Consider the following 18,760-nt stretch of genomic DNA (forward strand, 5'->3'; position numbering starts at 1 on the left):
TCATGCAGATACAAGCAATGCAAATATATATATTTGCATATATATATATTCTCATTTTCCCCTTTATTTCATAAGAGAGAGTATATTATTTATATTGCTAGGTACCTGTCTTTTTTATAAACAAATAAATTGTAGAGATGTTTCCATATTGGTACATAGAGAGCTCCTCATTCTTTCTTACAACTGCTTATCTTTCCTCAGTATTTTTTCTGAGGAAATTGATGTATTTAAACTTTCTATCTCTTCAGAGTTCAGCTCAAGTAAGCTACTTTTTCTTGACAAAAACATGTGTTTCACCCACATTTTGAAATTTATTTGTACAAAGTTGTGCAAAAAAAAAAAAAACGGAATAGTTTTCATTTTCTCTTTTATTTATTTCCTTGTGCCATTGTATTGTTTTGTGTCCCTCCCCATTAGGTTAGTTGTGCCTTAATGTTAATTTTTCTCCAAGAAACCAACTATAAATGTACTTTTCAGTCCTGTAATATTCTTATTATGCAATTAAGGTGTAAATGTGGTGTTGATTTACGCTTTGACACTTGCGTCAGAGCAGATCCTTTAAGGGGAAAATGCCATAAAGGAATTAGGTGTGCAAGAGATTTACTGAGGAAAAACCTATGAGAAAAAATGGGGAGGGAGCCAAACAAGACCAGGAATTGGCAAATTGTGATACAGGTCTGGTTTCTGTGTAAAAGGTGGGGAGAGGAAAGCCTTAGACTGCAATGTCATTCTGAGAGCATCTCATCAGATTCCTTGAACCAGTATTACCCATTAAGGAATACTACTGAGACATTGCCTGGAAACAGCCAATGGGAAGAATGGTGGCAGCAGATGATAGATTTGGAGCGCAGCAGGCAACGCCCCAGCCAAATACCGTCCTTACAAATCTGAGAGGCCCATTTTCATGTGAAGCATTAGAACTAAATACTAGAATTAAAAGAATGTTTTTTGACTTGAATGATTGAATTTTTGTTTCTTCATACTTAATTTCTGGTTTGAGTGCAGCGTAAGTTAGGGTTAGGGCCTGTGCTGTTCCTGCTTTGTAGAATAATTTGAGATTTGAGAGTCTCTTTATCCTCAGATGTGTGTTCAGTTATTGCAAATGTTCATAGGCACTGGGAAAGAATGAGTGTTTACAAGTTTGGTTTATAATGTATTCAATAAAATTCTTGTTTTTAATGTCCTCCTAGATCTTTGTACTTTATTTACTCGTCATTGAAAAGTTAAAAAAAAAAAAAGCTATCCAAAATTACTAATATGTTGTCTGTTTATCCTAAAAATTTGTTGCTTTTTAGTTCAATATATAAAGTACATAAGGTTGAATGTTCTTTATTTTTCACTGTAGATTACTCTTCATCCATAGAATGACCATCTTTGTCCCACTTTTTACCTTTGTTTTGTTTTGTTTTGGTTTGGTTTCCATTTGCTAGAGGGTGCATGCACTGTCCAGGGAGGAAGGGGGGGGGAGAGAGAGAGAAGAGGCAAGTGGGGGAGGGAATGAGCACATTACAGTCCTGTCCCCTCCACACTTTTTAACATATTTTGTCTTGAATAATATTTAATCTAATATTAATATTCTATCACATGCTTTCTTTTCCTTTGCTTCTGTCAGGCATATATTTATCCATTATTTTATTTTTAACATTTCTACCTTTCCCCTCTTTTAACTGTATCTCCTATCAACAGCCATTCAAATGCTGTTGGTTGTCTATTTAACATTTCTCTCTTCAGACCCTTCCATTATTAACCTTTGTCTCTTGAGAGAACTCTGATTTTGTTAAGTGCCTCTTCTCCATAAAACTATTTCAGTTCAGTCTTGTTTGGCCAGTGCCATCATGCAGTTTGATTCCCCTTGACAATGACTAGCTTAGGCCCGATTACATACTGTGATTCTGCATATATATTTTTTTAATATATATTTAATATTTTATTTAATTTTTTTATTCATTTATTTATTTTAATTTGACCAGAGAGGGACAGAGCCAGAGAGAGAGAAGAGAGAAGAGAGAGAGAGAGAGAGAGAGAAAATGAGAAGGCGAGCCACCAGGTCTGGGACTCGAACCATGGTCGACCATGTGGCACTCCAGCCCCCTTAATCACCACACCACCTGCTAGACCTTCTGCATCTATATATTTTTAATCCAATTCTCTTACCTAAAGGAATTTTTTCATGTTTCTGGCAATGTGGAAGGAGCTCTTATCCCAAATTACAGATCCTAGAAAATCATTTTTTTCCTATCTTTATATGCATTAAGTCATTTCACTTGGGATCCACATGTGTTCAGGTCAAAATACTATCTGGAAATCACTGAAGCCTAATCTTAGGCCAGTCACGTGTTTTCCTCGGAGCCTAACTGTGCATTTCAACACATTCACTAAGTATCTGCTGAGTTTTTAACATCAGCACTGAGGATAGAGTGGTGACAAGATGTAGTGGCTTATATTGTAATTGGAGAGACAGAAAGTAAAAAAAAAAATAGGCTAAGAAAATAATAAACTAATGGCAATAGTATGTTTTTGCCATGTCATGGGATAGCCAATTATAAAAACAATATTATAGAGAGCACAATCGAACATTCCTGTCAGTCTTTCCCTGAAGATAGTATGACTATAACTGTGAATCATACTCATTTGAAACAATCATTTCAAATGCAAACGTGCTGTAGGTTCAAATCTGTTTCCCGGTCCTTTAGGAATAAAGAATAATTAACATAAGTGCTGGCGGTTTTGTTCACAACAAAAAAGCTCCCTCTTGTACTTTCATTAGGTCACGCAGCTCCTAGGGAAGATAGAGACTTCCACTTCCGAGCAGACCTCAAATTTAAAGATGGTCCAGGGGGATTATCGCCATGAAATGAACCTTTTGGAATTCAAGTAAGTGAATGGAATATTTTTAATTCTGTTAAATGTATTCCAAAGAGTTTTGCCTAATGAAAGCATTCGCATTGAATAAAAATCTGTCCTCGGAAATTTGATTCCAGCCAAGAAATAAAGCAGCAAATGGATGCAGAGATGCAGAGACTATACGGCACTACAGTAACCGAGACAATATTTATCATGAAAGAAATTTGAGTGTTACTTTGGTCATGCTCTTTGCATAATATTTCAGTTGAAATGACATATTTATTCTAACTCTTCCTATAGAGTAATTCAACTAATTTCCAATTATATATTAAAAGTCCTCAATGCACTATTGAGTATAAATTGATTCCCCAAGATTATCAAATATTTTTAAATGTTTTTGATTTACAAGCTTTTAAGGCATCTCAAAGATCCTTTACTTCCTCTTTTAAATTATCGCTTTGTAAGATTAGTCTCTATCCCATCTTGAAGTGAATTTTTCCCCTGCTCAAGAGAGAGGTAGTAAAAAAAGGCAAAGCTCCATAAGACTCCATGAAACTCAGTTTTTGGACTGCTTATTCTCAAAGTTCTTTTTCTTGGTTTTGGGGGGGTTTTTTGGGGGGAATTGGTGGTGGTTTTTGTTTTTTTGTTTGTTTGTTTGTTTTGTTTTGTTTTTAGAGAGGCTTTTGCTGTAGGATGCATGTGCTAGCCACAAAGACAGACTAAGATAGACAGAAAGTGAGAAATCACTCCCCAAGGGGATGGCCATGCCACAATCCCTTCTCTTCCATTCTCCTCTCGGGATCGTGGGCATACACGCACACGTGCCCGGCTTGAGTTTAAGCCAATGGATCCTGGACTCGAACCGTGGTCGACTACATGGGAGTCCAGTAACATAGCCATTACGCTAACTGCTGGTCCCAGGTGATGGTGGTTTTTTTTTTTTTTAGAAATTTTTGCTATAGGGCATGTGCACTTGCTGGAGAGACAGACAGAAAACAAGAAGTCGCCCCTCCCCCTGGGGGGTGCGAATGCCACGCTGCAATTCCTTCTCCATTCTCCTCTCAGAATTTTGGGCATACACACACCTGCATAAGTTTCAAGACGCCGGGTCTGGGACTCAAACTGTGGTTGATCACATGAGAGTCCAAAGCCTTAACCACTACGCCACCTGCTGCCCCCCCCAACTTACGGTTTTTAAAGACCACAATTTCCCAAGGTCATGGTGTAGGCAAAGAAAAATTCTAGTTACTCACATGGCACCACCTTACTGTCCTCTGTGTCCCAGATTACTTGGATTTCATGTTTGAAAAGCCCCGTGTTCTGATGAGGCTCTGCTTTCTCCATTTTCTTGTCTCTACTGTATTTTATCAAGCCTAAGTGCTACTGACTATAAGAGGCACCCTATATTCTTGTTCCTCTAAGAAATGAAGCTAGCAAACCACAGCACGCCAGCATTTTAAGACACCTCTGAGGTTTTGAGATGTGAGAAATAGGTATGTCTCAGAAATTGATGAAAGACAATAGTATCATTAAAACTTGGAGAAAGAGTTGTCTTGAATGAAAAGAAAACATCTTTCTCCTTACCCTAAGAAAGCATTTCTAGTTTTTTTTTTTTGGTTTGTCTTTTAGGTTTTGCCATAGGGTGCATGCACTCACCAGAGTCAGACAGAGAAATGAAAAGTGAGAAATTGCCCTCCAGGGGAGATAACCACGCCACAATCCCTTCTCCTCCATTCTCCTCCCAGGATTTTAGGTACATATGCACATGCGCCTGGCATGATTTTCAGGCCACCAGGTCCAGGACCTGAACTGGAGTCAGCCATGTGGAAGTCTAGTGCCTTATCCACCATGACACCTGCTGCCAGTGTTTCTAGGTTCTTAACTTCTAATACAAGGTACTCAGTAAATACATGTGTGATGTTGGACTAATCCCTTTAGCTTTTAATTGAGCAAAGAAAAGTGTCCAAAAGAGATATAGAGAAGTAAACTTTTTCTAGATTCCGGTTAAGAATTGACTTTACAGGAAGAGATGGGACTTACACTCTGAAATACAAGGCTGACTAAAGGGACGAATTATACTAACACGTGGAAAAGAAAGAAAAAGAAAATGTTTGAGATCTAGAGCTCAGTGCTTCATTGATGCCGCTACTTATTTTTCCCATCTTCAATAATGTGGAAAATTGGCTTATAGATGACTCATCTAAATCTGAATTGGGACAACTTTATAATAGTGCAAACTTTAATCTTTTCCTTACTTTAATTAGTGAAGTCTTAACATAGCAATAGTATTACAGTAGGTAACAATAAATAATCCTTATTTTCCCCCCAGTACTTCATTGTGAGTTCTAATCATTCATTTATTTATATTCTGATTTTATTTAACATTTTTTCCAACTTTTTAGTTAATATATATTTATTGTTACAAATAACAAAAAATTTAAAAAGAGGTCACCATCTCATCTTCCTAACAAACATTGCTAATGCCAGAGATGCATCCTCCCATACTTCCTTCCTTGTTAATATAAATATGTAACAGAAAAGGAATACACTATATATAATAAAATAAATAAATCACGTTATATGTATTTTATTATAAAGAGAAAGAGCATGGATTTTTAAATAGATCCTATACAGATGACTCCGTTTTCTTCCAGTGTGTCATGGATCTCTCTCCAGATTAGCGAACGTCATTCTATTATTGTTTTCCAATTGTAACTTGCAGCTATGACATAATTTTTTCAGCTGTTTATTGCACTGCTGGGTGGGTTATTTCCAGTTTGTAGGCACCCTAACAACCGAAAACTGTGGGATTTTTAGCTATCCTTAAATATGGCACTTTCATTGCCATTGACAGGATTCCTAGAGAATACGTATTTATTAATTTCTGTACAGTTCTTTCTTAAGATATTATAGCAATTTATTCTCCTGAAGCACTATATGAAAAGTCCTTTCTATGTGTTCTTGCCAACACTGGAAATGCTTTCTTTACTCTCTGTCAATTAAAGGAAGAAAAAGAACATTCATCTTATTTTGCATGTCCTTCACCATTTGAATTTCCTTTTCCATGAATTATTCTTATAATTTGTCAACTTTTTATTGGTATTTTATCTTTTTTATTTATTTGTAAGATTCCTTCATATTAGAGATATTAACTCTAAGATATGTATTGCAAATGTATTTTGCTTAGAAAGTAAGGCAGGTAGGGCTTCTTTTCCTCTTTTTTTGGCTATAGGGCGTGTGCGTGTGCCAGAAAGACAGAGCCAGACAAGAGAGACAGAAAGCGAGAAGTCATCCCCCAAGGTGGATGGTCACGCTGCAATCCCTTCTCCATTCTCCTCTCTGGATCTTGGGCACACACACACACACGCCCGGCATGAGTTTAAGCCACCGGGTCCAGGACTCGAACCGTGGTCGACTACATGGGAGTCCAGCAACATAGCCATTATGCCAACTGCTGGTCCCATGGGCTCTTTTGTTTTCCAATCAGATCATTTCTATTTTAATCTAGTGTATTGGCTTTTAGCTTTTAGTAAGGTCACCTTTGAACAATTAGAATAATAAGTCATTATGCAGCTTTTAAGTAGTATGTAAATCATTGCTAATATTACAAGTTTGAGATGCATATACATTTAAAATTAAAGTGGATAGCCTATAGAATTGACCTTTGTTTTCTAAAGGAAGACCTGCGTCTGAAGAAAACAATTATCTTTTAAATAGAAGCATTATAATAACATCAATGGTTACGTTTATTTCAGCAAATTTCCCATTTGAAAACTTCAACAAATTCCAGTTGAATGGTCAACTAATATTTTCGTTTGAACTCAAAGGCCACAATCCCTGGGACTTTGGCACAGATCACAAGGCCTGACAAAGGAGATGCATTTGAACCCCTCCACTGAACCTTTCTTTTTCCAGAAGGCTTTTAGTCAGATATTCATCTATACAGTGTCTTAAGCCAACAAATTAGTGCTCATAGAGCGCGAGTCTTGGCCCTCATTAAATACAGCTATCTTTTTACAAGGTCTTGGCAGAGACAGCACTGGCCATCACTCCCTAGACAGTGTTTAGTGCTGACACTGTGTAGTAGTGATTTATAAACGAATGATTAGGGTCAGCCGGAGGCACGGTGGTTAAGGCAGCTGGATCCCATGTGACTGACTACGTGGTTAAAGTCCCAGAGCCAGCAGCTTGAAAAACACACCAAGCGCATGTGATGCATGCCCAGAATCCTGAAAGGAGAGATGCAGGAGAAGGGATTGTGGCATGACCGTGCCCCATGGCAGTGCTTTCTCACTTTCTCTGTCTCTTTCTCCCTTCACTTGTCACTCTCTGGCAATATAATAATTCTTTACCCCATTCCCCCCGACTCCCTGGAAAAAAAAAAAAAAAAAAAAACCTGTATCCAAGCAGGGATATGTCTTACTCATCTTTGTACCCTCACCATCTAACACTCTCAAAAACAGATAGATGCCAAGGAACGAATGAACTTTTTTTGGTGCCTACAATATGTAAATTGTGTTTTAGAATATCAAAAGACATAATCCCAGCCACATACAGCTGGGTGGGAAAACACTGCAACAGTGAAAAGCTAAACATGGGTAGAATAAAACTCGAGACACTGTTAAATGAAATATTGTCGTTGTCACTTACAAAGACACTTCTGATCACTAAGTGTTCAAGATCTCCTTGCCAGGCCAGATGATGGTCCAGTGGTAATGCAACCGGGCCCACATGGAATAGGTCCTGGGTTCGTGGCCTGGGACCTCTTTGAGCACGCCAGGAACATACATGTGCCTTGGGTCTAGGTCAGCTGAGAGGAGGGGTGGACTGTGGTGTAAAGTCTGTTGGAGTTACCCCTCTCTCTCTCTCTCTCTCTCTCTCTCTCTCAAAAGTAACACACACACACACATATTAATGCTTCAGTGTACCCTGAGATGCAGGGCAGGTCTCATCTCCATTTTAAAGATACGGAAATGTACAATCGTGGAGATTTAGTAATTTCCCAAAGTCACACAGCTAGGAAGTGTCTGATTCCATGACTCAGGTTCTCAACCCATGATGCTTCCACTTCACAATTCCACCTAGTAACAAAATAATGGCGCTACATCAATTCAGGAAAAGTAACAACCCCAATTGTTTGTTTGATCAGGAAACAGGCTGTGAAAGTATTTGCACTTAAGTACAATTTGGAACGATCAAGAAACAAATTCTATCAGAGTAGAGTTGGAATTGTTTGTTGTTTTTTGTTCCCTTATTTTTAGGTTTTCGCCATGGGGAATAGGTGCTCACCAGAGAGACACAGAGAGAAAAGTAGATGAAAAGAGAAATCACCCCCCACCCCCCCCAAGGAAATGGCCTCACGGCAATCCCTTCTTCTCTATTCTCATTTCAGGATTTTGGCCACACATGCCCAGTGTGATTTTTAAGCTGCCAGTTCTGGGACTGAACCATGGCTATCCATGTAGGAATCCAGCACCTTAACCACCACGCCACCTGCTGGCCTGGAATTGTTTTTTAATTAGTGTCACTAATGAGAAATCATAGCACACAAAGAAGAAATTAGTATGAGAGTATTCTACCTAATCTTCCCATTTGGAAACTTCCATGAATTCCAGTTTAGCAGTCAAAGTTATCTTTTACATTTAACTTATAAGGCCACAATATTGTCAGAGGTTTTTTACTAAATTCTGAATTATGGTCTCCATAAACAATTAAAAAAATCATTTTATGTACATTTTTAGATATCCTTAGATACTGGTGTTTTTATTTCTATAGGCAAGTTTCCTAGAGAGTACGTATTTATTATCTTTAACTCAACCTCCAAAGAAATTGAGATTTCAAATTTTTAAATGGTCTATTTTAAACACTTTTTTCATATGTGATTACAAAAATGAAAGTATCTTCAGGTTTATCAGCTCAAAGACCACTAATTCTTTCTAACATTTACATTTGGCCAAAGTCACTATGTGAATTCTTGAGTGCCCATTAGTATTGAGTTCGAAATCTTCACATCTGTTAGAAAGTTCACTTAACGGTTTGTTAAATGCAGTAGCACTGCCTGGGTTTGCGATAGAAGTGAACTGGTAAAACTGGCCAAGGATGGAGCTGTGTTCTCCGCACGAATGTTAACAATAATCGTGGCGGTATATATTTATATACATATGAAACTAGAAATGGAAAATTATTGACGATTACATGCATGATTAAGCTCCTATGCCGTATATTCTGGATGGGAAACCATTCTGTATGCTGTCACAATGCTTAGGGGATGAATGTAAATTAATTAATTTTAAAAAAAGTTTCAGGAGAAAAACACGAAAACTGTTTTTCTTGAAATTTAAAAAAAACGCATTAAAAGTACCTATTTGATGACTGCAGTAAGCTATATAGCCCCGGCTAGGTGCTACTTTATAGTATGTTCATTCTACTCACTGAGGTTTATGCCTACAGTCAGACTTGTGTGCATGGATATGTATATATCAGCTGTGCTTGCTATTGGAAATATTTAGATTAAGTTCTTTAGCGAATCAATAAAATGTGGGGGGAAAAGGCATAGAAAGCAACCATGGTTACCAGAGACGGTGTGGAAGGAGGGTGAGACATGGCAGAGGATTGAGAAATAGGGAATCAAGGATGGGAAAAAAAGCAATACACACAGGAAAGAAGAAATGGAAAATTATTTGTTGACGATAACACGTACATTGATGTGCTTGATTGAGTCAATATACAGTGTATTCTGGGTGGAAAATCTCATTTTGTATGCCGTAATGACGTATAGTAAATGAATGTAAATAAATAAATTTTTAAATGCAAACAACAAACAAAAGAACACAATAATCATGGCGGCCACTGGGTCTTTGCCACAGTTCTCCTCCCTGGGTTCTGCTGCGTCTATAGGTTCCCATTGTGGTTCCCTTTATCCTTCTGTTACTTTCTCCCTTATGGTTGCCCTAGATGTATTTTCTAACCACGTTTTGTTATTTTGAGAGATTTTTGCTATAGGGCACGTGCATTCACCAGAGAGAGAGAGAGAGAGAGAGAAAGAAATCAACTCCTTGCGGGGCACAGAAGGATGGCCAGGTGCAATCCCTTCTCCTCCATTCTCTTGGGATTTGGGGCATGCACACACATGTGCCTGATGTGAGTTCGACGCTGCCAGGTCCGGGACTCCAACCACAGCTGACTATGTGGGAGTCCAGAGATGTAATTATTATGCCATCTGCTGGTCTCTCTAACCACATTTTATCAGTATAATAATTTTAAAAGTCAAAAACCCAACCAATAGCCCACATCATCCTAGTGAGGCCTCTGATCATAATTTAGAAGTCTGACTTTTGTTTTGAGGAAAATTAAAGAAAAAGTTATCTGTCATCATCATCATCATCATCATCTATTTATCTACGTCTGAAATATTCCTAATTCTACTATTAAAAGTAGAATTTGGGAACTAAATGTGAATGTCACCCAAGATAAATTCATCCTGATGAGATTTTTGACTAAATTTTATAATGAGTAGAATTATGGCCAATTACATCTGTTATGTTTGGGAAAAGTGTAAGTAAAAAAAAAAATCAATTTTTATTCTCTTTCATTTTATCTTTTAAGAGGAATGATCTTACAAAATGCATGTTTTAATAAGCTATCAGCAGACAGTCTCATATTTGATCGATACCAAGAAAATGAGTCTCCAATTGCAAACAAACCTTATAATAAAAATATAAGTAGTAATTCATTCTTCATGGCTTTAATTTTAGAATTTCAGTTACTGATATGCCCTTCCGGAGACATGACTTAGGCATATTTAACAGCTCCTTGACTTTCAGAGGGGTGTTTATATCGTCAGTGTCATGAGAGTAAATGTTACCATTTATGTACACAGTGAAGGTGAGCACCGAGGTCTGAATTCTCAGTGGTAAAGCTATCTTTTGATTTTCTGCAGATTTGTTGTCTCCCCCAACATCGCTATGAATTAATACTTCCCTCAGAGACAAAGAAAGAAAGATGAAAGTTGGGGCCAACAAGTGATGTAATGATTAAGGCACTGGACTCCCATGTGTTTGACCACGGTTCAAGTCCCAGACCCCATGCCGGGTGCGTGTGCGTGAATGCCCAAAATCCCCAAAGGAGAAGGGATTATGGCTTGGTCATCCCTCTTGGGGTGGGGGGGGAGTGATTTCTTGTTTTCTGTCTCTGGCAAATGCACACACCCTATAGCAAATACCTCTCTAAAAAAAAAAAAAAAAAGAAAGAAGAAAGAAGGGGAGAGAGAGAGAGAAAGTTGAAGTAGGTTAGGTTTCTAAGTAGCTTGATAAGTCTGAGATTTGTTATTTGTAAGCAACCCTAATGAAAGATATTTAATGAGAAAGAATAGCCCATTTGTTCATTTGTCAACAACTATTTACTGAGCACTTAACTATATTCCAGGCATTATTTATATCCATGAACAAAATCCTGGCTCTCAGAGCTGAAGTTCCGCTGGCGGAAACAGCACAAAGTTTAGTACATATCGGATGGTCATGAGTATTTTGGAGAAAAATAGAGTAAGGGAGCAGGGAGGGTCAGGCAAAAAGGGATTCTATTTTTTTTAGGGTGATAAAACAGTTTCTGTGGTAAAGTGGTACTTACAAGTAACTGAATGAAATGAGAGCAAGAGCATGAATGAAAAGGATGAAGATTTAGCTACTAAACTGTAACTAATATAGGACCAGCAGTTGGCGTGATGGCTATTTCACTGGACTCCCACGTAGTCGACCGTGGCTCGAGTCCCAGACCCAGTGGCTTAAACTCATGCCACGCACATGTGATTTCTCGCTTTCTCCCTCTCACTTTCTCTCTTTTAAAAATAGATAAAGACAATTAAAAAAAACTGTAACTAATATAACTATTGGAAATCAACTTATTTTTCTCAATCTTTGGTTTCATCCTCTAACTCCGAGTTTCTCTTCCTGGGCACTATTGGTATTCTGTCTGGAAATTCCTTGTTGTCGGGAGTCCTAGGTGTTGTAGAATGCTTAGCAACTTCCCTGGTCTCTACTCACTGCATGCAGTAGCACCTCCCAGTTCTGATGATCTAAAATCTCCCTAGACATTACCAATGTCCCCTAGGGAGGGGAGGAAAAGAGTCCCCAGTTGAGAACACTAGTCTAAATAAAATGGAAACAATTTCACAGAACTTATCTAATTATGAGTAAACACTTTTTCAAGGGAGCCAGAGAGGCATGGGTATGTCATGCACGTCTATAGGTTCCCATTGTGGTTCCCTTTATCCTTCTGTTACTTTCTCCCTTATGGTTGCCCTAGATGTATTTTCTAACCACGTTTTGTTATTTTGAGAGATTTTTGCTATAGGGCACGTGCATTCACCAGAGAGAGAGAGAGAGAGAGAGAAAGAAATCAACTCCTTGCGGGGCACAGAAGGATGGCCAGGTGCAATCCCTTCTCCTCCATTCTCTTGGGATTTGGGGCATGCACACACATGTGCCTGATGTGAGTTCGACGCTGCCAGGTCCGGGACTCCAACCACAGCTGACTATGTGGGAGTCCAGAGATGTAATTATTATGCCATCTGCTGGTCTCTCTAACCACATTTTATCAGTATAATAATTTTAAAAGTCAAAAACCCAACCAATAGCCCACATCATCCTAGTGAGGCCTCTGATCATAATTTAGAAGTCTGACTTTTGTTTTGAGGAAAATTAAAGAAAAAGTTATCTGTCATCATCATCATCATCATCATCTATTTATCTACGTCTGAAATATTCCTAATTCTACTATTAAAAGTAGAATTTGGGAACTAAATGTGAATGTCACCCAAGATAAATTCATCCTGATGAGATTTTTGACTAAATTTTATAATGAGTAGAATTATGGCCAATTACATCTGTTATGTTTGGGAAAAGTGTAAGTAAAAAAAAAAATCAATTTTTATTCTCTTTCATTTTATCTTTTAAGAGGAATGATCTTACAAAATGCATGTTTTAATAAGCTATCAGCAGACAGTCTCATATTTGATCGATACCAAGAAAATGAGTCTCCAATTGCAAACAAACCTTATAATAAAAATATAAGTAGTAATTCATTCTTCATGGCTTTAATTTTAGAATTTCAGTTACTGATATGCCCTTCCGGAGACATGACTTAGGCATATTTAACAGCTCCTTGACTTTCAGAGGGGTGTTTATATCGTCAGTGTCATGAGAGTAAATGTTACCATTTATGTACACAGTGAAGGTGAGCACCGAGGTCTGAATTCTCAGTGGTAAAGCTATCTTTTGATTTTCTGCAGATTTGTTGTCTCCCCCAACATCGCTATGAATTAATACTTCCCTCAGAGACAAAGAAAGAAAGATGAAAGTTGGGGCCAACAAGTGATGTAATGATTAAGGCACTGGACTCCCATGTGTTTGACCACGGTTCAAGTCCCAGACCCCATGCCGGGTGCGTGTGCGTGAATGCCCAAAATCCCCAAAGGAGAAGGGATTATGGCTTGGTCATCCCTCTTGGGGTGGGGGGGGAGTGATTTCTTGTTTTCTGTCTCTGGCAAATGCACACACCCTATAGCAAATACCTCTCTAAAAAAAAAAAAAAAAAGAAAGAAGAAAGAAGGGGAGAGAGAGAGAGAAAGTTGAAGTAGGTTAGGTTTCTAAGTAGCTTGATAAGTCTGAGATTTGTTATTTGTAAGCAACCCTAATGAAAGATATTTAATGAGAAAGAATAGCCCATTTGTTCATTTGTCAACAACTATTTACTGAGCACTTAACTATATTCCAGGCATTATTTATATCCATGAACAAAATCCTGGCTCTCAGAGCTGAAGTTCCGCTGGCGGAAACAGCACAAAGTTTAGTACATATCGGATGGTCATGAGTATTTTGGAGAAAAATAGAGTAAGGGAGCAGGGAGGGTCAGGCAAAAAGGGATTCTATTTTTTTTAGGGTGATAAAACAGTTTCTGTGGTAAAGTGGTACTTACAAGTAACTGAATGAAATGAGAGCAAGAGCATGAATGAAAAGGATGAAGATTTAGCTACTAAACTGTAACTAATATAGGACCAGCAGTTGGCGTGATGGCTATTTCACTGGACTCCCACGTAGTCGACCGTGGCTCGAGTCCCAGACCCAGTGGCTTAAACTCATGCCACGCACATGTGATTTCTCGCTTTCTCCCTCTCACTTTCTCTCTTTTAAAAATAGATAAAGACAATTAAAAAAAACTGTAACTAATATAACTATTGGAAATCAACTTATTTTTCTCAATCTTTGGTTTCATCCTCTAACTCCGAGTTTCTCTTCCTGGGCACTATTGGTATTCTGTCTGGAAATTCCTTGTTGTCGGGAGTCCTAGGTGTTGTAGAATGCTTAGCAACTTCCCTGGTCTCTACTCACTGCATGCAGTAGCACCTCCCAGTTCTGATGATCTAAAATCTCCCTAGACATTACCAATGTCCCCTAGGGAGGGGAGGAAAAGAGTCCCCAGTTGAGAACACTAGTCTAAATAAAATGGAAACAATTTCACAGAACTTATCTAATTATGAGTAAACACTTTTTCAAGGGAGCCAGAGAGGCATGGGTATGTCATGCACGCCCAGCATGTCTGAAGCAATTTCCAATGATAAATATCACCAACTCGATTATCTGCATATCATTTTGCCTGAAAACCTCAGAGCAGTTATTACTTTAACTGGAAGTACCACATCTTGTTAGGTAGCCTGGATATTATCAATAACAACATTATGCATTAATTTTGCCAATCTAATAGTTCTGTTTGTTCTTTTTGGTTTGGTTTCTTTGGATTTTTTTTAAGGATTTTGCCTTAGGGCTCAAGCACTCACCAAAGAGAGACAGAGAGAGACAATGAAAGGGGAAAATGAGAAATCACTCCCCAGAGGGGATGGTTGTGCTGCAACCTGCCCCCCCCCCTTCTCCTCTTGGGATTTTGGGCATGAACACACATGCCCCGTATGATTTTCAATCCTCCAGGTCTGGGATTCAAACTTCGGTCAGCCACGTGGGAGTCCAATGCCTTAACCACCACGCCATCTGCTGGCCCCTGTTTTGCCTGTTCTAAAAAAGAATATGTAATTGCCATCAGCTGTGAGTAAGTCGCATGCAGCAGCCAGGTGCAGAAGTCACTCACGGTTCCCATCCCTGCTCCCACCTCTTCTAGTTTCGTGTCTCTTGGTCATTTCACGTGGGTTCTCCCTGCTCAAACCCTCAGCCACTCTACAGTGACTTCCAAATTGATAGGAAGGAATTAAATGGAAATGTAATGCCTATAACATCTATCCTCATTTTTAAAACTCCTTCATTATTATTTAATCCTCTACAGTGTCATCCTGACGCCGGCAGTCCCTCCTTGCACCTCTTTCACTTTTGTTTTAGTCCCGCACTGAGAAATTTACTGCCTCTTTAAACACCCTCCTCCCTCCAAAAAAAAAAAAAAGATCCACTCACATATTAGTAGATCCATTAATGGCACTTAGGACTTTGCTAAGAGTTCACCTGAGACAGACAACTAACGTCACTGTTTTCCCACAGTCCTCACAGGCCCCGTCCTCCTCCGGGACTTTCCTCTCTCCTGCTAGACAGCTAGACAGCAGATCCTCTGCCCGGGCCCCTCTTGGCCTCGCAGTGGGGCTCACCAAAGCTAAGGTCAGCACACTGCCCTCTCTCAGCTGAATCTGCCTATAGCAAAAAATGGTTTTTATATTTTCTAATAATTAAAAGAAATCATGTTTCATGACATGTAAATGTTATATATGGATTTTTGATCATATTGCCATGTTCATGCTCATACAAAGTTGAGTGGCTACAATAGGACCACATGGCCCACAGAGCCCAAAATTCAGCCATGCATCAGGGCCAGCAGATGGCGTGTGGTTAAGGCGCTGGACTTCCACATGGCTGGCTGTGGTTCTAGTCTCAGACCTGGTGGCTTGCTTTCTTACTTTCCCTCTGTCTCTCTGGTCAAATTAAAAATAATAATAGGGATCAGAAGGTGGTGTGGTGGTTAAGGTGCTGGACTCCTACATGGCCAACTGGAGTTTGAGTCCCAGACCTGGCAGTTTGTTTTCTCATTCTCTCTCTGGTCAAATTAAAAACTAATAATAATAAATAAAATTAAATTAATAATTCTTAAAAAAAGAAAAAGAGAAAAGAAAATGACACCAGTTGCATGTGCGTTCCTGCACAAAATCCCAGCAGGAAGAGACTGGAGGAGAAGGGATTACAATGTGGCCACCTGCCTTGGGGGTGATTTCTCACTTTCCCTCCATCTCTCTCTCTGCCTCTCTTTCTCTCTCCAGTGAGCACACACATCCTATAGCAAAAACCTAAAAAGAAAACGTAGTCATGCATCAACCACAGATACATTCTGAGAAATGTGATACTATGCGATGCTATTGGCGTGTGACCAACACAGAGCGTACTGACACAAATATAAATGGGCCCCCTGCTACATGCCTGGGACCACTGTCATGTATGTTCTGCCATTGACTGAAACCTCTTTATACTGTGTAGGACTGTACTTACTTTCTGGCCCTTTACAGAAAAAAACTTGCCAACCCCTACCCCAGAGTAATATTTCCCACCCCAAGTGATTAATCAAAGTATTTTATCCAGAGATAAGAGTGAGCCCCAAGCCCATTTCTGCATGTCTGTGGCTAGATCCCCGCCAGCAGTGCCCCTGTGGCCGTGTGTATGTATTTTAAAGTGTGTGGAAGGGAGTTGACGGCTGACTGAACCCCAGCTGAGGGCAGGGACCCCTACCTGCCTCTGTACCTCCCACACCAGCCCATGAGTACTCAGCTAGGCATACTGAATTTTGTCATCTCAGAAAACTGCAGACGTTGTCAACCCTCACTTTTTATTCTGTGTTTACATTTACTTATTAAACCAGAACAAAACATTTTTTCCCTTAGATTTAATTCGCTTTCAAGTAATCTGTATGAAGAAATTGAGAACAATCAAAAATGGACAGAAAACGAGTTCATCAAATACAGAAAAGACCACCTGGGCCACATAAATGAGTGCCTGAAGGTCCTACAGGAGAAGCTGGTAAGAACTTCTGTTGTCTCATGAAGGAAATGGCTGCGCAGTCATGGTCTGGATGTCACCAATGTCTGAAGGTCTGGAAAGTCACACCTCAGCATTCACAGTAACCACCACTGTCAGTAACATTTTTTCTCTTAGCACCACAGTAGGAGTCCAGAGGCCTGACTATGGACAGAGGTCCTGTTCACTACCCCGAACTCTGCTAGCCGTCCTTTCACAGAGCGCCTGCTACCTTTACCAAAACAACTTGAAGAGATGTTTTAAAATATAATCTTGGGAACCAGCAGTTAGTATAATGGCTATGTCACTGGACTCTCACGTAGTCGACCACGGTTCGCGTCCCGGACCCGGTGGCTTAAACTCACACTGGGCTCATGTGCGTGCGTGCGTGCCCAAGATGCCGAGAGGAGAATGGAGGAGAAGGGATTGTGGTGTGGCCATCCCCCCTGAGGGGGTGGTGATTTCTCACTTTTTCTCCCTCTCTCTCTGTCTGTCTGGCGAGTGCATGCGCCCTATAGCAAAAACCTCTCGAAAAAATATATATAATCTTACATGGGGCCAGCAGGTGTTGTAGTGGTTAAGGGTGCTGGACTCCCACATGGCCAACTGTGGTTTGAGTCCTGGACCTGGAAGCTTTCTCACTTTCCCTCTGTCTCTTTCTCTCTGTCTGAAAATATAATAATAATAAAAAATAAAGTTAAATAAAATAATTCTTTTTAAAATATATATATATATAGGCTTACCCCAGATCTAGGGAGTCCGATACTTTGAGGTTTCCATTGGGAGTCCGCAGATCCAGACAAGCTTACTAGGTGTGTGATTCTTAGGTATGAGAAACCTTGGAAATGCTTGCTTTAGATGAGTCATTTCACTTTCCTGGAGATCCATTAGTAGATAAAAGGTTTTCAAAATTCCTTTTCGAGACTTGGCAGAGAAGCCCCCAAACTTAGGGCAGACGCTACCAAGGTATATGAGAAATCTATTCCAGGGCTCTCTTCTCCCACTGCACCCAGCACGTCCAATCGCTGGGACCACAGCTGATGCAGATAAGGTGTAGTGAGCTTAGGTGGGAGTGCTTTGGGCAGCTCAGTAAATAAGGTGCCCAGTCCCCACCTGAGTTTGTGAACAACCGCTAGAGTGAGACAGGTGTGTTCAAGTTGGGTAACAGCTTCACCACCAATAAGACTATTGAAGTAAGTGTGGTCATACTTAAGCTGCTAAGTAGGCCTGCTAGTTCTTCACCCCTAAACTAAGGAGACTCTCTACCATTACGGGCAGCACTGGGTGTCCACTGGCTCACCCTGTGGCAGAAGTCTCCCCCCATACCACAAGGAAGAGCCTGGAATCCACCATTTCTGAAACAGGCAGGAGGGCCAAAGAGAACCAAAAAGTTCTCTGTCAGGCAGGCTCCTGTCAAGTTCTCTGTAGAGCAGGGAGGGGAGGACTAGAGGACTAACCTAAGGCTGCTCTGCAGTCCCCACACCTGCTGCGTGTTATAATCTTCCTGAGAATTTTTAAATGCTATCAATTTCTGAGCTCTATCACAGACCAAGAGAATCAGATCTAGGGGTGGGGTATAGTCCAAGTGATTTTTTTTTTAAAGATTTTTCTCATAGTGCACACGTGTTTACCAGAGAGAGACAGTCAAGAGAAACAGTGAGAGGAAAAGTGACAAGTCACCTCCCCCCACCTTGGGGGATGGCCACACCCCAATCCCTTCTCCTCTGTTCTCCTCTCGGGATTTTGGGCACACATCCCCTGTGTGATTTTAAAGTCTCCGGGTCAGGGACTCAAACTGCAGTTGGCTATGTGGGAGTCCATGGCCTTCAACCACCATACCATCTGCTGCCCTCCCCCCCCGCCCC

At 39.9% G+C, this 18,760-nt stretch overlaps 1 protein-coding gene across 5 annotated transcripts in view; it reads left to right on the top strand.

Moving 5' to 3' along the window:
- FAM81B (family with sequence similarity 81 member B) overlaps positions 1–18,760 on the top strand; it is an 80,272-nt gene that overhangs the window by 57,540 nt on the left and 3,972 nt on the right. For all 5 annotated transcript variants that reach the window (XR_001369818.1, XR_001369819.1, XM_014584761.2 and 2 more), the window contains exons 7-8: positions 2,768–2,874; positions 16,763–16,898. Coding sequence is in view for 3 of the 5 variants with exons in the window: in XM_014584761.2 (XP_014440247.1) it covers positions 2,768–2,874; positions 16,763–16,898 (243 nt within the window). In the remaining 2 variants the exon portion in view is untranslated. The remainder of the gene's footprint in view (positions 1–2,767; positions 2,875–16,762; positions 16,899–18,760) is intronic.

This window comes from Tupaia chinensis, unplaced genomic scaffold (genome assembly GCF_000334495.1).
Source record: "Tupaia chinensis unplaced genomic scaffold, TupChi_1.0 Scaffold147554_1, whole genome shotgun sequence".
NCBI lineage: Eukaryota > Metazoa > Chordata > Mammalia > Scandentia > Tupaiidae > Tupaia > Tupaia belangeri.